The 19205-nt window shown below is 42.1% G+C and overlaps 1 protein-coding gene across 1 annotated transcript in view; it reads left to right on the plus strand.

Moving 5' to 3' along the window:
- Positions 1 to 19205, plus strand: part of TUBGCP5 (tubulin gamma complex component 5) — a 326919-nt gene that overhangs the window by 152170 nt on the left and 155544 nt on the right. Inside the window, exons 11-13 of the mRNA XM_069204290.1 lie at positions 4791 to 4993; positions 5153 to 5268; positions 10326 to 10594. Coding sequence (XP_069060391.1) covers positions 4791 to 4993; positions 5153 to 5268; positions 10326 to 10594 — 588 coding nt within the window. The remainder of the gene's footprint in view (positions 1 to 4790; positions 4994 to 5152; positions 5269 to 10325; positions 10595 to 19205) is intronic.

Here is a 19205-nt window from a genome sequence, read left to right on the forward strand (position 1 = left end):
GGTGGTGGTGTGTGGCTGTACATAGATTTCTCTCTGCCTCAGAAGTGACAACTGGAGCCACAATTAGATGGCACACCAGCTTGCTGATGTAAGTTCCTTTCTTTTTGCACTTTTATACACTGATCCAGAGTGAGTTATTTTTTTATTGTCCCTTGATGAGCTCTTTTTTCCCTATTTCTGCCACCGTGCCTGAGAACATGTGCCCCTCCCCCCCAAGACTACAGGGTTTAAGCTTTCTAGCACAAGGTGTATTTCTGGTGTTTGGCTTCTGGAGACAACTCCAGGTCATGCAAGGAGTGTGCCCTGATGTACTGAGTCTATCCAGTCTAGCGCAGAGCCTGGTCACTTTGCACCATCGGAAGTCATGTATGGACCGCTGCTGCTAGATGTCAAGGACACCGACTGGGTCCTGTTCCAGTGGCCAGTCTTGCAACAGTTTGTCGTTGAAGTCAAAGTCTTTGGGTAAGTAAAAATTAATTAAACAACTCAAGACTTCCAAGTAGGCCTCACCACTTTCTGCCTGAGAAGTCGCAAGGGTGTCAAAGCGCCCACAGTCTCACTCCCACTTACTGACCGATTAACTAATTCTGCTACTGGTCTCCATGCCCCCTGAAATTCCAGATCTGTTGGTGACACCACAATAGGTTGAGGCGTTTAAGGAGGCCTGGACACTGTTTGGGCAGAGTGGTTAGAATTGGTGTGGTGCTCCAGTGCCACACATAGATGAGATCCAAAAACGTATTGGGCAATGTTCAGGTATCACTCAGGGATTTGCCTTTTAATGGACATTGCCTCTTTGGCAAGCAGGCTGACTCTGCCCTCAAGCACTTTAAATAGAGTAGAGCTACTGTGTGGTCCCTTGGTCTTTCCAATCCTGCAAAGCAGTATCTTCAACAAGTTTGCCTCTTTTAAGGTATTGCTAGTAGCTTCACCTTCAGATATCAAGGCTCACCACCCTAACAAAAAGCACCCTGATCCTTTTGGATCGAGGTAGGACATCTGGCAGCTTCCAGGACAGTAGGGGAAATATTATTCCCAGTCCCCAGCCTCTCAGACAGTAGCCTTGAAGCCACTTTTGTTTGTCCTTAGTGGCACACAATCATTTCATGGGAGGCAATATCACTCATTTTCTCCATAGATGGCAAGCCATAACATTCAACAGGTGGGTTCTGCAGATACTTTAATGGAGCTATGCCCTACCATTTGTTTCCGCTTGCCATCTATTCCACCTATATCAGAGTGGCTTTCGGAGGACCATTTGTCCATTTAGTGGCAAGAACTTCAGGTGAAAGGATCTATAGAGCATGTCCTGGCCTTGGAGTTTGAAACAGGGTGTTATTCCTGCCATTTCCTAGTGACAAAAAAGAGTGGATGTCTTCGCCATAGTTTAAATCTTCCACCCATCAACTTCTTTCTGTGAAAGGACGAATTCAGGATGCTCACACTAGTCCATTTTCTTTCTGCCCTGGATCCAGGAGACTAGATGAAGATTTTGGACCTTCCTTTCCATATTCCATTCCTGCAGGCCCACAGACTTTCCCTGCTGTTCAAGGTCGTCCAGGTTTCAGTTTGCTGTGTTCTCTTTAGCCCTCACCAGTGCCCTTTGGGTGTTTACGAAAGTGATGGCAATGGTTACACCGTTCCCCCATCTTCCTTCTCAGATGATTGGCTGCTGAAAGCAAGCTTGTCACATTCGGTGCAAGACCACCTCCAGATGATGGCGAATCCCCTAACATCAATGGGATTCACAATCAGTGTGCCAAAGTCACACTTGTTTTCTTTGCAGAGGCTCCCTTGCATTGGGGCTGTTTTGGATACGGTGCACTTTTGGGACTTCCTTCTAGACCATATAGTCCAGGACATTCAAACTATGATCCCAATGTTTCCCTTCAGTCCTGGATCTTAGTGAGGATGAGTCTGAAACTTGCTGGCGTACTGAAAAAATGAATTGAATACATATAATTATCTTCTCTGTTCTGTAGTCCGTTGTTTGTCTTTTCAATACAGGCATTAACAAGTGCCCTCGTAAGAACATCAGCCAAATAGGCTTCGCATTAATGTTCTGTGTTACATATTGTCTATGTTATGCTGCCTGTGACCAGCTATGAAACAGAGACACATCAAAGGGCATCTACATAGTGGTCCAATCAAAAACCCTAGACCCGTCATTACCTAACTACAGCTGGGGGCTGAAACATGTTGGCTGACTAAGGTATAATAAATTGTTACACTTTATTCTGAGACCAACAAAGTAGTGTGTAATATATTGTCTCACTTTATTGTGACACCCAAGAATTACTTGTTTTTGGTCATGCCATAGGCACTGGAATAAATAGATACCTTGGCGACCTCTAGGTATTTTTATTCTTACGGTAGACCCAATCTAGAGTTATGTATCAAAGTGCTCCCTGAAATAACGGTGGAGCCCACCCAAGTTTATAGAGACAAGGATGAGATATGATGAAGCATTACACCAATAGGGTGTATGAAGGTCAACAAAAACAATGCAGTGTTGCGTAGACGAGGATGAATACCTCAGTGATTTTTGGTTGTAGGATACCTTTGAGGTGATAACTGTAGAACAAGAGAAGGTAGCCTTTACCCACTAAAAGTTCTCTCACTGCATCCCTCCCAAACAATAAAAAATATGGGTGTATTGTTCATGGTGTTGAAACGAACAGGACAGTGTGGATTTCCTGTGCCAAAAGGAGCTTCGCTTCTGGAACAAAATACTACCTGGCATGATCTTTTAACGTCTGAGCATATTAACTTAGCCAGTGATGCCTAGCAAATCACAAAATGGCAGTTACACCTAGACGTGGCGCAGGGTGTCTTTCAGCAATGGGGTGAACCCTGGCTCAACCTGTTCACCACTGCCGAGATTGCACACTGTTCGCAGTTTTGCACGCTAGAGTTCCCAAGATGGCGGTCTTTCAGAAACCCATTTTGCCCAGAAAACAGCACTGGGTTCCTTTATACCTTCCCACTGCTGCCTCTACTAGGTTCAAAGATCAGGAACAACTAGGCCCAAAATCATCTTAGTGCCTCTGGATTGGACCAAGAGAGTGTGCTACCCAGAACCTATGACAAGAGCCTCTGTCCGCCAATCAGGCTGCACTTCGGAAGAAACTTCTGTCGCACCAGTAAGACAGTGTCTTGCACCTAAGCACGCACAATCTACACCTCCATGCGTGGAGATTGAGTGGCAGCAGTTGACTGCGGTTGATCTGCCTCCTGAAGTAGTGGATGTCACCCTGGCAGCCAAATGGCCTTCTACAAGATCTGTATATGCTGGACACTGGGACAAGATTTTGTGGCTTGGTGTGGCTCTCTTAACACAGACTGGTTACAACCTAACCTTCCATATGTGTTGCTTGTTGTTCTATCTTTGACCCAGGAGGGAATTGCATTGGGCACTTTCACAGGTTATCTTTCGGCCCTACCAGCATTTTTGCATTTACCAGACCAACCATCCCTGTTTAAATCACGTCTTGTGATGCATTTTCTCACAGGGTTCTTTTCACTGTACACGTTGTGTGCCACAGTGGTACCTTAATTTAGTTCTTACCTTCCTTATGTGTACCATTTTTGAGCCATTGCAAAGATGTTTCCCTACAACTGTTGACCAAGAAGATGGTATTTCGTGTAGTGATAACTTCAGGTTGTTGTGTGTATGAGCTTCAAGCTCTGTCAATCCAGCTGCCCTATACCACCTTCTCTCCTGATTAGCTGGTGCTCAGAACTAGAGTGGCCTTTCTGCCAAAAAGTGTGATTGTCTATTATGTTTGACAATACATCACTTTTCTGATGTTCTTTTTCCCACTTTACCCCTCGGAAGAGGAGGAGAGACTCCATTGTTAGGACCCCAACAGAGTGTTCTAATTTTACATTGATTGTACCAAGAACCATTAGGTCGACGATCAGGTGCTTGTGAGGTTCTGCAGGGCAAATGACGGCAGGTCAATCCAGAAATGGACTTTGTCCAACTGGATAGTCTTCTGCATTAAGATCTGCTACGTGATGGCCAATAAGTAGCCACCAGAAGGGTTGAGGGCCAGTTCAACCAGGACCTAGGATGCTACCACTGTGCTGTTGCATGGAGTGCCTGTCCTGGATATCTGTCAACTTGGGCATCAGTGCGCATATTCACAAAGCAATGCTGCCTTGATAGCCAGGTTTGACAGAAATAGCATTCTGTCTGTTTGATCCCTTAGGACTCCTTAATCTGAATCATTCCACAGACCCACCACCAGGGGTACTGCTTTTGGAATCCATTCTAAAGTTAAGGAATCTACAGTTAGAAGTGCCCCTCAAAAGAACAAGTTACTTACCTTCAGTGACCCTCTTTCTGGTAGATATTTTAACCAACCACAGATTCCTCAACACCCTCCCTCCTTCCTGCTGTGTGCAATGGACTCTTTATGATCTAGTAAGGTCTCACAATAGTACAAACAATTGTTTTTTGGGCTCTGCGTCCGAGGGTATGAACAATATCCAGAAAGAAACTCACGTTCACTGGCTGGGTTGTTGCCTATATGGGAATCTAGTCATAGCGGGGCAAAGCGGAGTCTCCAAGGAGTCGCACAACACATCTTACTGGCTTACAGGAGCTATGCTGAAAATGTTTACAGATCCAGTCTGGCACCTGGGGTTATTTTAAAGGTGAGGAATCTGCTATTACCTTAAGTAATGATCTCTCTGGTGAATACTGTAAGTAACTTGTTCTTTCAGTTCTTACTAACAGAGCAGTTTTTTTGTTTAAAATTGTTTACTTTTTTTCTGTTCTTTAGATGAAACAGTGACCCTTGCAATAGTAGTAGACCAGTTGGCACCCAGATTTGCCCAACTCAAGATCCTCCACAAGGTTTTCAGCACTGGTGTTGCCGAAGTGCCACCAGACACGCGGAATGTTGTGAAAGCTTCTCATCTGCTCAATACACTCTATAAAGCGATTCTTGATTACGACAATGTTGGCGAACCGTCTGAGCATACAGTAGGTTTGGGGTTTCTCAAGGGGATGAAAATCTGTTCTTTTAATCAGCACTGCAACATTTCTTGCTTTTAATGTGCGTATTGTGATATAAAGTGGTGTTGTGCATCGCTTAAGTGTGTTGATAATCTTGGAGAGGAAATTCCTTTTTTCATTTTGCAGGTGGCTCTTCTTTTTTCTCTCTGGGTTGAGACCGTTCGGCCGTATTTAGAGATTGTTGATGAATGGATAGTCCATGGAAATTTACTTGACCCTGCGAAGGAATTTATCATTCAGGGGTAACTAATATACTCATTTATGAATCTTCTTTATGGTTTTAGCTGAATACATGAATCAAGAAATTTTCTTGATGGTTTTAACTTTTGATCCATGTATCATGCAAACTCCTCATAATTACTGTGTCATAAAAAAATTGCAGTTTATATGAGCATTTTGTTCTCCAAAATTAATCTTGTTTCATGTCTGTTGATATTCCGTTTTCTGCACAGAGCAGCAAAGTGCATTTTGTATAATTCAGCTAAGACACCTTAGAATATGGGTTACTCCTTACCTTCACATAATTTTGTAGATCCATGCACTGGTGTCTTTAGCTTAGTAAAGGCTTTAGTAATTCTTGCTTTATGGTGGCAGTAGTTAAGTGTCTTATGCTTCAGTGCAAAAAAAGATGCCTTGTGTTGATTGTTGATCAGGGAATAATCTCTGAAGGAAATGGAACAATTAATAGAAAGGCTTGATGTCTCCAGTATAGGATCTTTTATAGATTCACATGCTTGAATCATTCCCCGTTGCTGAAATGAAAGTACCCTGGTATGATAGAAAGAACTAGTGAAAAACCTACATAGAAGTCGGTGTTAAAAGATGTTACGTTTAATAGCTTATTAACATCATTTTAGAAGATCCAAAAGTCCAGCCAATCAGGCGACAGTACCATTTAGAACCCTCACCACAGAGGCTCCAGTAACTCAGATTTTTTACCATGTGTCATGTGATGTGAGTCTCCCTGGGTTCTGCTCAGTTTTCTTCAGTTTGATCTACATCAAAGAACATTTTTCTTAAGGTCAGATTTATGTTTACCTTTATCAGACTCAGACAACCTAACTATGTCAGAACCATCTAAAATCAGGTAGATCCTGACTTCCTACACCATATGTCGACAAGATTCAAATCACTCATGTTCTATTGGATGTGTGACATTTTGGGGGAGTTTGTATGTTTAGCCCTAGACGTTCTATCAACATCCTTATTTAAGACGATGTTAAAATCGCCACCTCACCACCAGGGGTGGGTACTTCAAGCAGATTGTAGCATCTCCAATGTTGCTGAGTCATCAACATTTGGGCCATAGTATGCAGCGCAAGACAGGTGCATACCAGCGATCAACAAAATTCGACTAACCATCCCCAGTACTGTCAGTTTAATATTTTACATGCTGTATCCCTGCGCCTTTCCTAATGATGATGGCCACCCCTCTTGTGCTACCCCATTGCTCCAAGCTCACCACCTCCTGGACCCATCTAAGCTTACTGAAGCAGGTTTTAAACTCTAGTCTCTCTAGGGGAGTTTCCTGTAGCATTATAATATCAGCCCCACTGTCCCTTAAATACTTTGCAATTAAGCCCTGTTTCTTCCTAGACCTCTGTCCAGTAAGATTCCAAGTTACTATTTTAATCTTAGGGTTCTCACTATCAAATTTCCTACTATCCCCTTCATTCTGTTTCCTGGATGGGGCCATACATCCAACTTTGTCTAGGACTACAGCCTACCTTCTGTTCCAACTGTGTAATCTGAGGACTTTTTTTGTTTTTTGTTTACCCCTAGGCTTCCCTACCCAGAGGGCCCTCCTTCCACCGACCCTAATGACCACTCTCCTTCAACTTTTGGTGTCTTGTCCGCCATTTGTTAACTCCCACCTGGTATGATTATCGTAATCATTACATTTGTGTGAACTATCCACTCTCTTTCGAATTTTCTTCATTTTACAAGCCTAATTTGATCTCTGCAATTAAGGCAGCAACTTTGGCAGGGTCACGGAGATTCTGCATCTTATTCTTCCACATGATCTGCAGCATTACAGGGTACTTCCTCTGGACCTTGGCATCTAGCTTCTGTAGTTCATCAATTCTGACACCAAGCTCTCATTGCCGGTGTGCTGTCCTTTTGCTCATATCCAACCTCTCTTGATAAGTGTATTCTCCATGGTTCAGAGCATTTTTTTCATCAGTGTGCGACTCAAAATCAGCTACTTTACAGCATACGTATGACAGTTTACGAGGATCTTCCTAGAGGCTTTACGATTGGGGACCAGCTTAAAAAGGTTCCTGTAGGCCCTTTGAATTTCTTTTTCTAGATCTACCTCTGGTTTATCTCGCAAGATGCCTTCTTTCAGGAGTTTGATTACATAGGCTTTTACATATCCCGCATCTGATCCTTCCAGGATTTACAGCAGCCTCAGTCTCAAGTGGTTCTTCAGTCTTTGAAAGTTGTCCATTAGCACCTTATTCTGCAGTTTAAGCTCCTCTATCTCTTGAGCATTAGAGTGCATGGCCAAGCTCATCTTTTTTTATTTTCCTCTAAGACGGCAGTATGATTCACCAAATCATCACATTTTATCTCAAATACAATGCATTTCGCCTAGAGCTCCTGATTTGACTCAGATACATCCATTTTTTCATTATATCCGATCTGAAATTTAACAGAAAATCCTATACAGATTCATACAGACTATTCCTTATATCAGAGCTGGCCAGCTAATTTACTTCTGTGTTCTTTCCACGTCCCCCAGCGGTACTTGTTACCTCCAGAGCTTCTGTGTATAGTCATTAGGCCATGACTATTGTTGGGAGGGGGAGTCCCTTACCTCCCTCGCAGCCATAAGCAGGGCAAAGTGATTGGCAGTGGGGATAGAAATCATCTCTCACCTCGCTGATTTGAGATTGGTCATCCAACTCAGGCTATGTCATAATCAACTCTGATTGTAAACCTTGGACTGCTCCATTAGCCGGAGAAAATAATTGAGTGATGGAGTGGGCTTTGTGGCAAGAAAATTCACTTGTTACAAACAAAGATGTGCTTTATCTTTCTTTGGTTAGCTGGTGGTCTTTTTGCTGGCCCAATTGCAGTAGTCACTGCATCCAGCTTATGCTATTTAACCAAGGAGCTCCTCAACCTTCCATCCAGACCTGAAAATAGTGAATACCTGTTCTGATCGCTTCCTCAGAAGCGGTTGGTAGCCTTTCCAATAGAGACCTGGGGATTGCTATCTGTGTCTCTAGCTGGGTCGTTCTCACAACCTCTTTGCTCTATTGTTTTGTTTTTCTTGCCTAGCCCTGTGCCCTTATTGCCTCCTTTTATCCCCCACACCTCTGCTGCCAGTGCCCCTTAGGGAAAGAATGCCGAGAAAAATGCTGGTGTGCTGCCATTCACGCTGGCTTCTTTTCACTTGCAGCCGCCAAGCCACTGATCCTCAAGCTAGGAGCGTCCGCCAATTCCTGAAAATCAAAGAGCCCCTCCTGCTCTAACAGGGCACCTCACACTGTGTTAAGCCTGCCTGCACCGACCTAGAAGCTAATATGGGCCGCCACAATGTGGACATGCTGCAGCGAAGCAGGTGTCTCACAGCAGTGGGGCTTTCGAAAACCTCCAGCATCTGGCAGTATCAACCTTGTTGGAATTCCTGCTAGGTAGGTACTTGCAAATGCGAGGTTGCCAAGGTTGCTGGCAAAGTTCTAGATTAGAAGGCTGAGACTGACTGTGCCCCCAAGATGAGTGAACAGTATCACTCTACATTATGCTTTTTGCATGCCACCATCTCCTGACGCCGAGCTTCCACAATCGGCGTCAGCCAGCCACCATGTTACCCCATGAACAAAGTTCTTAATAAGTTGAAGGTGACAGATGGCTAGTTGAGGGTGACCAGCGTATAGGAGATTGCAGTAATCTAATCTTAGTTGAACACAAGATGCTATCACTTCCCCATGTAGATTCAGGGGTAAAAACCTAAGGACAGTTTTCATGACTTTCAAATGAACAATACAATAGGAAAGCAATGTTTTTTGTGGAGTATAGAAAGTTGTGGGTCAAGACAAAGCCAAGAGAATTGGTAGGAAATTGGGTAAAGTAGGAAAATTCAAGTAATCAATGTTCTATGGTGTCCATGAGAGTGTAAAAGTGGCTTTACAGTGGATGCATGGCATTAGAGTTCATTCATAACTTTGTAAGATGGATCCATGGCATTGGAGCTTCAATTAGGAGTGCAGGAAGCTGACAGATTACGTGAGTGAGTGTTTGGCTGCGGCAAGGTATTGGATGATGTAAGTGTGTGCTTTGAGGAGAAACAGAGGAATTACTGAGAGCTAAATGACTGCTCAGTGAGCAAGTCTTTGAACTGCAGGTAAATAGACAGCAGCAAATGGATGCAATTAAAATGATTACTGACTTATCTTCCATTTGAAAAAGTTAACACTGAACCCTAGTTGTTCAGTGTTTTCAACCCGTTTTATAGTCTTAAGAACTTTTTAGTGCTTCCTTTGTGGTTTTACAAATAGACCTGAATGTCATGATGGATGACGTGTGTGTTTTTTCTTGTTTTAACTCATCTAAAAGTTGCATCATGTACTCTGTGACATTCTTGAGTTTAACTGAATATCAGAGATTAGTTGAAGTACCATCATTTTTATACCAAATCAAGGAGGCTTTATCCACTTTCAGGATTAAATGAATTCTAATTTTAACCCTTCTTTGAGGTGAAGTTTTATTAATGGTTATTAAACTCTATTGACTGCAGTTATTAAGACGTGGCATTACGTGCCAAAGAGTCTGATTATGAACTGGTAGTACAAATAAACTGAGGACAAATTCTGTGATTGTGTTTATTGTGAATTGCATTATAATTATATCATAGGGGTTTTTTTCTCTAAAAACCCAACCTTTCTTATTCTGTCCAGACACTAACAGATTTAGTACATCAGCCCAGAAGTTACAGAAGCATCTGAAAATATTCCTTTTATTTGGGATAAAAAACTATTTCCCATTTAAAATAATTAACAACCATGTGATTGTGTTTTTATTCTAAGCCCATGGTTGCTTTTAGTTGCTTGATTGCTATGGGAGTAAATGTGCCCCTTACAACTGTAAATGTATCAAAGATCTAAATAATGTGTTATCTATACTAACAAACACTGTTGAGAGTCGGAGAACATATGAAAAGCTTTTGTTTATGTTTTAATACACCTATTAACGTCCCCTCTAGAATAGTTTCTGTTGGTGTAGATTACACCTCTTATTTAAAGTTCTCATAAGTTATGTATTTTCTCTTAATAATTTTCCCTTTTTGTAGAAATAAGGATGTCCCATTTAATCATCGAGATTTTTGGTATGCTACCTACACATTATATAGCATCTCTGAAAAAACCGATAATGAAGACAAAATGAGTGATAATGCTAGTGGCAGTTCAGGCAGTGACCAGACACCCTCAAGCAGACAGCACACCATGGTGTCCTTCTTAAAGCCAGTGCTGAAGCAGATCATAATGGCTGGAAAGTCCATGCAGCTACTCAAGAACTTGAAAAGCAAAAATGACTCTATACAGCAGTCCGCATTGAGAGGTAAATGTTTAATCAACTGTATATTTCTGCATTATTTCTTTATTGTTCTGTTGAATTAAAAATGTTTTATTTTGAAGATAATCTGATAACTTTCTCTTTGCCGTCTGTACTATTTTGTGCTTTATCCTTGTTGTACTCAGTGATGATTTGTGAATATCCTTTCGAAAGCCATTACTGGTAGCAGTATTTATGTAGCATCGCATACCCTCCGGGCTGAAAGCACTAGTCATTGTACATCTTCAAGACCGGGATTGAAGAAACAATGTTGAGGAATACACATTTTGAGGAGGTTCACTCTAAAAAAGAAAAAAAAAAGGTATTTCGCCAACAATGGTGTACATCAGCGGGATGGTTATTCCAGGCCTTCATAACTAGGACTGAGATATGACTTTTTGGAGCTTGGACAGCTCTGTGGAAAAAGCTAATGCACTTTGTCTTGCAGCTCCTAAAATGATTGAAAAGGGTATAAACAACAACAGATAGCTAGGAACCATGCTGCAGATGAATTTATAGGCCAGGCAACATAGTGGAAAGAAAGGATCTGTTTTATGGACATCCTTTATAAGGCCCTTCTCCCATCAGATACATAATAAGGCAAAAATCTGCAACATTTTGGGTCTGCTGCTGTCTGTACAGAAACTTTGCTGAGAGTCCTGTATATAACGCATCACAATAATCAATCTTAAAATTAATGGTTTTCCAGCATTCAGTAATATGAAGCTTCCCAGTTTGAATGAGGCAGTTCTTGGTGGCATTCCCACCAGGCCCTGAATTGTACCGTTTGATGACAAGGCAAGTAAAGGTTTCTGAAGAATGTTTCCATCTTGCTAGGAAAACTCCTCCAGTGATGGTTAAGGGTTCTCCATTTGCCAGCTTAATTATTCTGCCTCTTTAAACTCATAAATTGTATGATACATTCGCTTGAATTCAAACCCCATAATGTAAGTAAATATATGAAGCCGCTTTTTGAGACTACATTGTTTGAAATGGTACTGTCTTGAAAATGTTTCATCTATGATTAGAATGGATAATATACATTATATCACATTGTAGCCCAATGAGAAATAACATAAAGGACCACCTGAGCAATCTGCTTTACCAATTAGCAATTAAAGGGTGGGTAGTTTGACTTCAGTGAAGATAGCTGCAATGAAGATGTAGGATTACAAGTAGTTTTTCCTTTTGCTTTGTAGGATTGTCATTGATAGTCATGCACAGTAGAATAGAATAGCAAACGTATCCCCACCATCACATGGATTTCGACTTACGAATGTTGAAAGGCCGAAAGAAGTGTGTGAGTATAATCAGCCAAGTAAGTAATGCCTCTCATCCTGGCCCACTCCACTGTTGAATCAGTTAAGAGCATTGGATTTCAATCTATGATTTGTGAAAACAGCACAGCTGATCTTATACTCAAAAGCCTAATTTATTTCTGCACTTGGCTTATGGCTGTTTAAACCAGGAGTAGAAAAAACATTTTTTATTCGTTTTTCTTCTATAAATAGTGGCATACAAAGTACAAACATTTGTCATCTAAGTACTACTTTTTATGGTGTGTCAGAGTCAAGCTGAAAATAGAATGTCATTGGATAATGAGGATTTGGCACTCATGAAAGTTCAGTGGACCCCCAGGTAAACTTGTGCCTGAAAAACCTATTGTAGTTGGTCACTGTACAGGGCAATCACTTTGACTGAAAATTTTTTACCAGCTAAGCAAATACGACAGTAGCTTTTTGATTTTTGATCCTTTATCAGGTAAATTCACTAGAACGTTCACAACCCACGACAAATTTGTCTCCTGATCACTTGATTCCAAATGATAGTCAGTGGGAAGGAATGAGGTCTGGGAAACCAAAGGTTCAAAGGAGAGAGTAAATTATTAATATATTGCATCAAACCTAATGAAGTGACGGCTTTCATATGTTAGTATTGTACTATTCAAGTTCTGTAGCCACAGAGATAAGTTATTTTCATCTGAATAGGAAGATGGCCGCTACAGCAACCAGTGTAATCTGTGAAGAATTAGATTTATAAGTGCTTTAGAACCATTCTATAAATAATGGAAACCCAAGAGGCTTCATTGTAGTCAATGTTGTGAGCATTGGTTGGTTCCTATTCTTCCAGGAGAAATCTGATAGATACTTCCTTCTGTAGATTCCTCTCTTTAAATATCTTCAGATGCCACCAGGTGACCCTTCGAGATATGATGAAGTGTGGCCCTTCCCCTTCAAGTAGGTTCCCTGACAGGTAACTGAATCGATCGTCTGATACAAATTAAATTATGCCATAGGAGAGGAAAATCGTCTTTTTTGAGAAAACTGTCCATTCTCTGGGACATAACCATTCCCACATTGAAAAGGATGAATCCAGAATTTCCAGCTCAGTAAGCCATCCCCTGTACTGGACAGAGCGTTCCAGCTAGTCATGCAAATATTTTCATGAGGGCCCTTTTATCCTGTAGCGCCCTCATGAGTGGACCTGGTCCTGTGTGTCTAGCGGCTCCACAGGTTCCATCTTCAGCACTCCACGGAATTTGCTACTCTTAAAGTGCTTGACCTTACATTTATGTAGCCATTTACAACATCAGCTTTACCCTTGAACCTGAGTCCAAAAACTTTAAAGTCAGCTGACTTTCGAGTAATTTGAGGTAGTCAATGCGAGGTCTGCTGACTCGCCTTTGACACAGCCTCTTTCCAGGGCCCATTTATTTGACCAGATTCAAAACATTTTGTATCCTGTTCAGATACTCTTTACATGCCTGGTAAAGATTATGACATAGCAAAGACAATAACTCAGAGACTGATGACCTCCTCCTTTCTTACAACATTGATTCTGGCCTTTACTCGGATTTACATAATGTAAGTAGTCTGGATACTTCTCAGGAGGGGGTTTTTGCTTATCCCTATGGCCCTCCATCAGAAGTCGTTTCATTGTTCACTTTGATGGTATTAAAAGCAGCAGAAGCACTAATTGCATCATAGGTCCTCTGGGAGGGGTGTGTGCTTGTAGTCACACGCTGTAAAATATACACAAATAAAAATGCGGTGAAGATCAAGCTCAACGAGCGCTTTCTAATCACTGCTGGTGGTCTAGTGCATACAGAGTACTTACTTCCTCAAAGCGACACACCCGCCTTAAAACCTACTCCTCAACTCGCCGTGGCCCGAAATAAGACCGCAATCCCTGTAGTAAGACCAAATCCCTACAGCAAATAGCATTAACACTAAAAGTAGGTTACGCATGCACCACGTGTGTTTTCCTAGAGGTTCCTCACGTGTTTTAAGTGTTTTGTAGTGTTTCCTATATGTAGTACGTCTTGTATTCGTTTTTATGTATGAACTACTGATGCCATTTGGCTGGGTGATGGTGACAACTCCACCACACTCCTGAGAGATGCATTTACGTCTACTTTTTTCTCTTTTCTTCCACAGATTTGCCCAGCAGAGCATTGACACTGATGGGTATTATTTATTTAATTTAATTTAATTTAATTGGTATATATCACCTTAACACAGTAAATAGTAAAAGTACTTCTACTAGTGTAAGGCGCACGAGGAGTGATACTTGGGAGATCACTTTGGTCCTGAAGAGGAGTTTAGGGGAAAACTCCGAAACATGTAGACCATTAAGGAGGACAGGTACATAATATACCCATCCTCCTGACACCCCTCTTCTATCATACCACCCCTGTGAGACATATTAAACTAGTAATATCATCCAGAGGGGGTGTTTTTAATTTACTAAGACCCCACCACTCCTATCCTTTTCTAGCATCCGCATCGCTGATAGCAATAGTGCTCCCACGTATTCAGTCTGTCGCAGCATGCCTCGTTCTGCAGCAGAACTGGAAGAAACCCAGTGATGAAGCATGCCACCAAGGGGTAACTTGGTTTTTCTGTGGAAGTTTTTCCCCTCTGGGTTGGGTCTCAAAACTTATAGTGATCAGTGATGGTTAGCTGCTGTCAAACAAATCCTGAATGCTTGACTCATGGACACAGCCATACTTGGAACCGTTTCACAGGCTTATCTGGAGATGCCCAACCTACAGTCACGAACCTGCCTTTAAAGGCAAGTGGTTATTCATTCAGATGAATAAGGAATATTAAGGTACTGCTTGCTCATTAGGCACAATTTCACAAGTAAGGCCATAGCAATATAATTTCTGCAACAGATCCAGAAGCCCAACAGATGTACCACTCATTTCAGTGCAGGTGTGGATCCAGTGGAAACTATCACCAACAACTGCATCATATGCAATCTCTCTATCTTCCGGTATCTGTTCTGCTACGAAACCTCTGTCACTCCTCATGCCTTATGCCTCTATCTCTCAGTGAGGAGTAGTGAACTGGGGTAGAGGTGACAGTGTTTTTTTTCACTTATTGGAGGACCGTCATAACTGCTAGATATGTAATCCAGCTAATCCACAAGGGCTTTGCTCTTCCCTTTGTAATTCACTCAGGACCACCCAGCTTCCACCAATGTGTGTTCTCCGGCAAAGGCCTTTTGGAGGCAAAGATTTTTACTCTGCTGAACAAAGGAGGTATATGGGTGGTGCTTCTGGAAGAAAGGGGCACATGATTCTACTTTACTTGGTCCCCTAAAAATATTGGACCTCTGAGACCCTTCATCAACCTTTGCCTTTGTTCATTCAGCAGGATGCTGCCCCTGAGCAACGTCCAACTCTCCCTCAAACCAGGGCTATGGATGAAGTTCCTGGACCTCCAGAGCTCTTATTTCCATCCACCAATGCCCTTCACCCACAGTGGTTATGTGAGTGTCGCCATGGAGTCCAAGCAGTATCAGTTGATAGACATTTAATTTGGACTGATGATAAAACCATGTGTTTTCACAAAAGTGCTGGCACTTATGACAGGTTCACTATGGAGGCCAGGAATTTCTGTACTTAGATTACTTCATTGTTTCAGACCTAGCCTGTACTATAATCTGTGAACAGTTTTGGTGCACTCTGACCCTTCTTCATCACTTGGACTTTATAGTGTATGCCCAGAAGTCTAATTGGTGCTCCACGTGATTCATATCAAGGCTTCTCTTTCTTAGAGGTTATGGATGGTTTGGATAATATTCCCATAAGTATGATTTGGATGCAATTCCTGATTCTGCATGTTATAAGCCTGCTGACTCTGATTACCTCAATCACTCTGTTGGTGCCGGACACTAGATGCAGATTAAGGGCCCTTCAGTGAGGCCTAAAAATGCAGTTGCTTCAGCACCAGTTGAGGTTTCTGACTTGAGTGGAAATTTCTGAATCAGTCCCCTTAGAGTTGCACTGGTTAATGTGTCCCCCTAATCTGTAGTTGGGGCATCCTTTCAGCCATTTGCAGTTGCAGGCTACCGTAATCATGGATGCCCTCTTTTTTTTGTGCTCGGTGGACATCTAGATAGCATCTCGTCACCTATTCTTTGGCCCTTTTCAGAGCAGCACTTTCACATAAATGTGCTGGCAGTGCAGCAGTCTATCTTGTCATGAAAGCCTTTATCTTTTCCATTTAAGACAGCGTCATTGAAGGTCTTTCAGAAACACCTCCACGGTCGATTAAATCAGCATACAAGATGGTGGCCCAGTGAACAGGCATTTTCCTAGTGACGGCACATTTGGGCTCCCTCAATGTGAGGGTGATGCTCTGCAATGTCTCTCCTTCCAGGACCACCAGTGGGAATTTCTCCCCGAAGAGATAATCCTGATCGCCTCAGATTGAGGTGTCCATGCATGGATCTCTTTGCCACAGCCCAAAAATTGAAGTTTTCTCAGTTTTGAGTATACAGTTCCTTCTACATGTTGGCCTGGGGTATGTCTTCAGGTTTAGTTGGATACTGGGCCTGCTGGGAATGTTTCCCCAGAATACATTTTGGTCAAGAGATTTTCCTAAAGTGCAGGAAGATCAAGCACAATTGATCCTGCTCACCCAAAATCTGAGCCTTATTTAGTCAGACCTTTGATATTCTGTGATTCTCACTGTCCCTTGCCTAGCAGGCGCTACTGCAAAAAGGTATTTGCCTGGCATATTTTTCTGTATGTGTCTCCTTGATCCTCCTTTTCAGTTTAAGTTGTGTCTAATGGTGTGGTTGGTGAAAGGTTTACTTTGTGTTTTCTCTCACTCTGTTGATCATTCCTCACTGGGATTCGAGTCTTGTGTTGACTTCTGTTTTCTTGGTGGCAATGATGTCAGCTCGCAGCGTTGGAGAAATTAAGTCCCTCTAGGTTAGACCAAATTTTACAATATTATACCCTGATAACCTATTATTGTGCACTTTTCAGACTTTTCTACCACAATTGGCATCTGCCTTTCAAATGGGCCAGTCCTTTACTCTCATCTTTCTTTCCCCCTTCACATCCCACCAGGTGTGGATGTTCAGCTCTTTCTTGCTTCGTGGGAGATAAAAAGGGTAGAGCTGTGACCAAAACCACCATTTCATATTGGCTTATCCTTTGATTTAAGCTTGTCAAGGCTTGGCCAATAAAGACTCGCCAGCTGACTTTTGTGCTCATTCCAGTAGAGCGATTGCTGCCTCCGCGTCTTTCTCCAGAGGGTCTCGGGTAGCCACATGGTCAACCTTACAACTCAAACATGCACTGACAGATACTTTGTCAAGCCTGCCTGGTGCATGATTTAATTGATTCATCACCACTTGTCAGTCTTGCCTCCCTCAGGGTACTGCTCTGACAGTCATTCATAAGTTGAGGAATCTGTGGGAATATCTTGCCTTGAGAAGAAAGATGTCTTCAGCAGTTATATTTTGGTGTATATATTATCTTCCCGCAGCCCTCCCTTCTTCCCCGTAAGTTTTAAGTTATCCATCGGATTGTTTTTTTCTGTTTGTCAGGGGCAAATAAAAACAAACAAGTGGATATTTGACATTGTCCTAGTAGGTATCAACTACTGCCATTGTTTGTTTAAAAAAAAAAAAAACTCAGGTTCTTTTGGAGTTCACTTTTTCCACTGGTTTTGTTACACTTTGGAGTGTAGTTTTCTTTCTCACTGGGACACACTGTACTAAATATTTACAGTGACAAAGAATAATGGATTTTCTTAAATATAAGTTATATATGATACATCATGGTCTGTAAATTGTATATTTTCTGGCATTCAGTGCGTACAGTCAAATAGACTGATTATTGAAAAGGAAAGTGAGTGATACCTATATACAACCATTGTAATTCAGAAAGTGCAATGGGTCAGATTCCTATGGATTTAAGGGCAGCTCTTGTGCAGTAGTTTTGGAGATCCAAAGGCCTGGTTTGGGTAGGGGACTGCGATTGCAACAGACCTGGGGGGGGGAGGTAAACACCAGTTGTGTTCCCTGGCAGACGGGGTGGCTGGGACCTGGCCCACATGTTGGGTTCATCATTCTGGAACGCAGTCCATGATTGGGGTAACACTCAGTGGCAACAGAATATACCTGTCCTGTATGAAGGCTTCGGCCTGGGAAGCATGGGCTAGCCTGGAGTGGGAAGTGAGGATAGCACTTTCTCCCCATACAAGAGATTATAGTGCAGGATGGGTGAGCAGCCCCTGCACTTATGAGTCAAGGACAGGCTGGTCACTCACTATACTGGGTATAATGAAACATCTGTAGAGAACTGTGGTATGTAATTTCCAGGCAGGACGTAGCCTAGTGGGTAGAATCTGCACTGATCCTTGTATACTGGCACACACACCTTCTGGCGCTATGGGCAAAACGGAAGCCAAGCAGCAGAAGCTCATTTGTTAAGTGCAGCATGAAAAGGACCCCAGACGCAATCCTGAAATCTCAGGGATGGACAATAGCAACACAGCAGAAGAATGAATGAAGGCGTTACTTCTTGGCATGAAAGAAATGTGTACACAATAATTGAGCAAATTAATCACCGGGGTTGACCACATGAAGCACCAGCTTCACAACTCTTCTGAGCAAATTGATATTTCAGAGCTCTGTATATCTGACATTGAAGATGACCTTATTGCAAAGGGCACAACTCTACAGCAAAGTAAAAACATAACAAAAAAACAACCTTGAATTAACTTGAGATAACAACAAGGATCTTGAATCCTACTCAATGAACAATAACCTTCGCATTGTCAAGACTATGAATGCAGAACAGTTGGAGTTGTTCATAGATAAAATGCTTGAGGACCTCTTTGGCGACAATTGTTTTTCCTCATTATTCATAGTAGGCACATCAATCCTTGGCAGCGCAACCCCCACCAGGAGCACCACCCAGCCAATAACAGACCTTTGAATGATGGGGCGAGAGATGTGATGCTGTGTTTAGTCAGAGAAAATAAAGAATTGGAATATTAGGGTTCCAATGTTTCTGTATACCCCCAATTTCACATTAATGGTGCAGATGGCATGTTTAGCTTTCACCTCAGTAAAGAAACCACTATAATGACTAAATTTTGACTATGCAATGCTTTATCCAAATAAATTGAAGATGAAATACAAAGGCAAACTTATGTTCTTCACTTAGCAGCATTGAGGTATGCAATTTCTCAAGTCCAAACGATGTGCATCTGGACCACTAGATGACAATTACTTCGTATTTCGGAAACAATAATTCTGTATCTTGCCGAGGCCATTAATGTAGATTTGAAACATTGCTAGTTAGTCT

The sequence above is a fragment of the Pleurodeles waltl genome, chromosome 8 (assembly GCF_031143425.1).
Source record: "Pleurodeles waltl isolate 20211129_DDA chromosome 8, aPleWal1.hap1.20221129, whole genome shotgun sequence".
Classification (NCBI taxonomy): Eukaryota; Metazoa; Chordata; class Amphibia; order Caudata; family Salamandridae; genus Pleurodeles; species Pleurodeles waltl.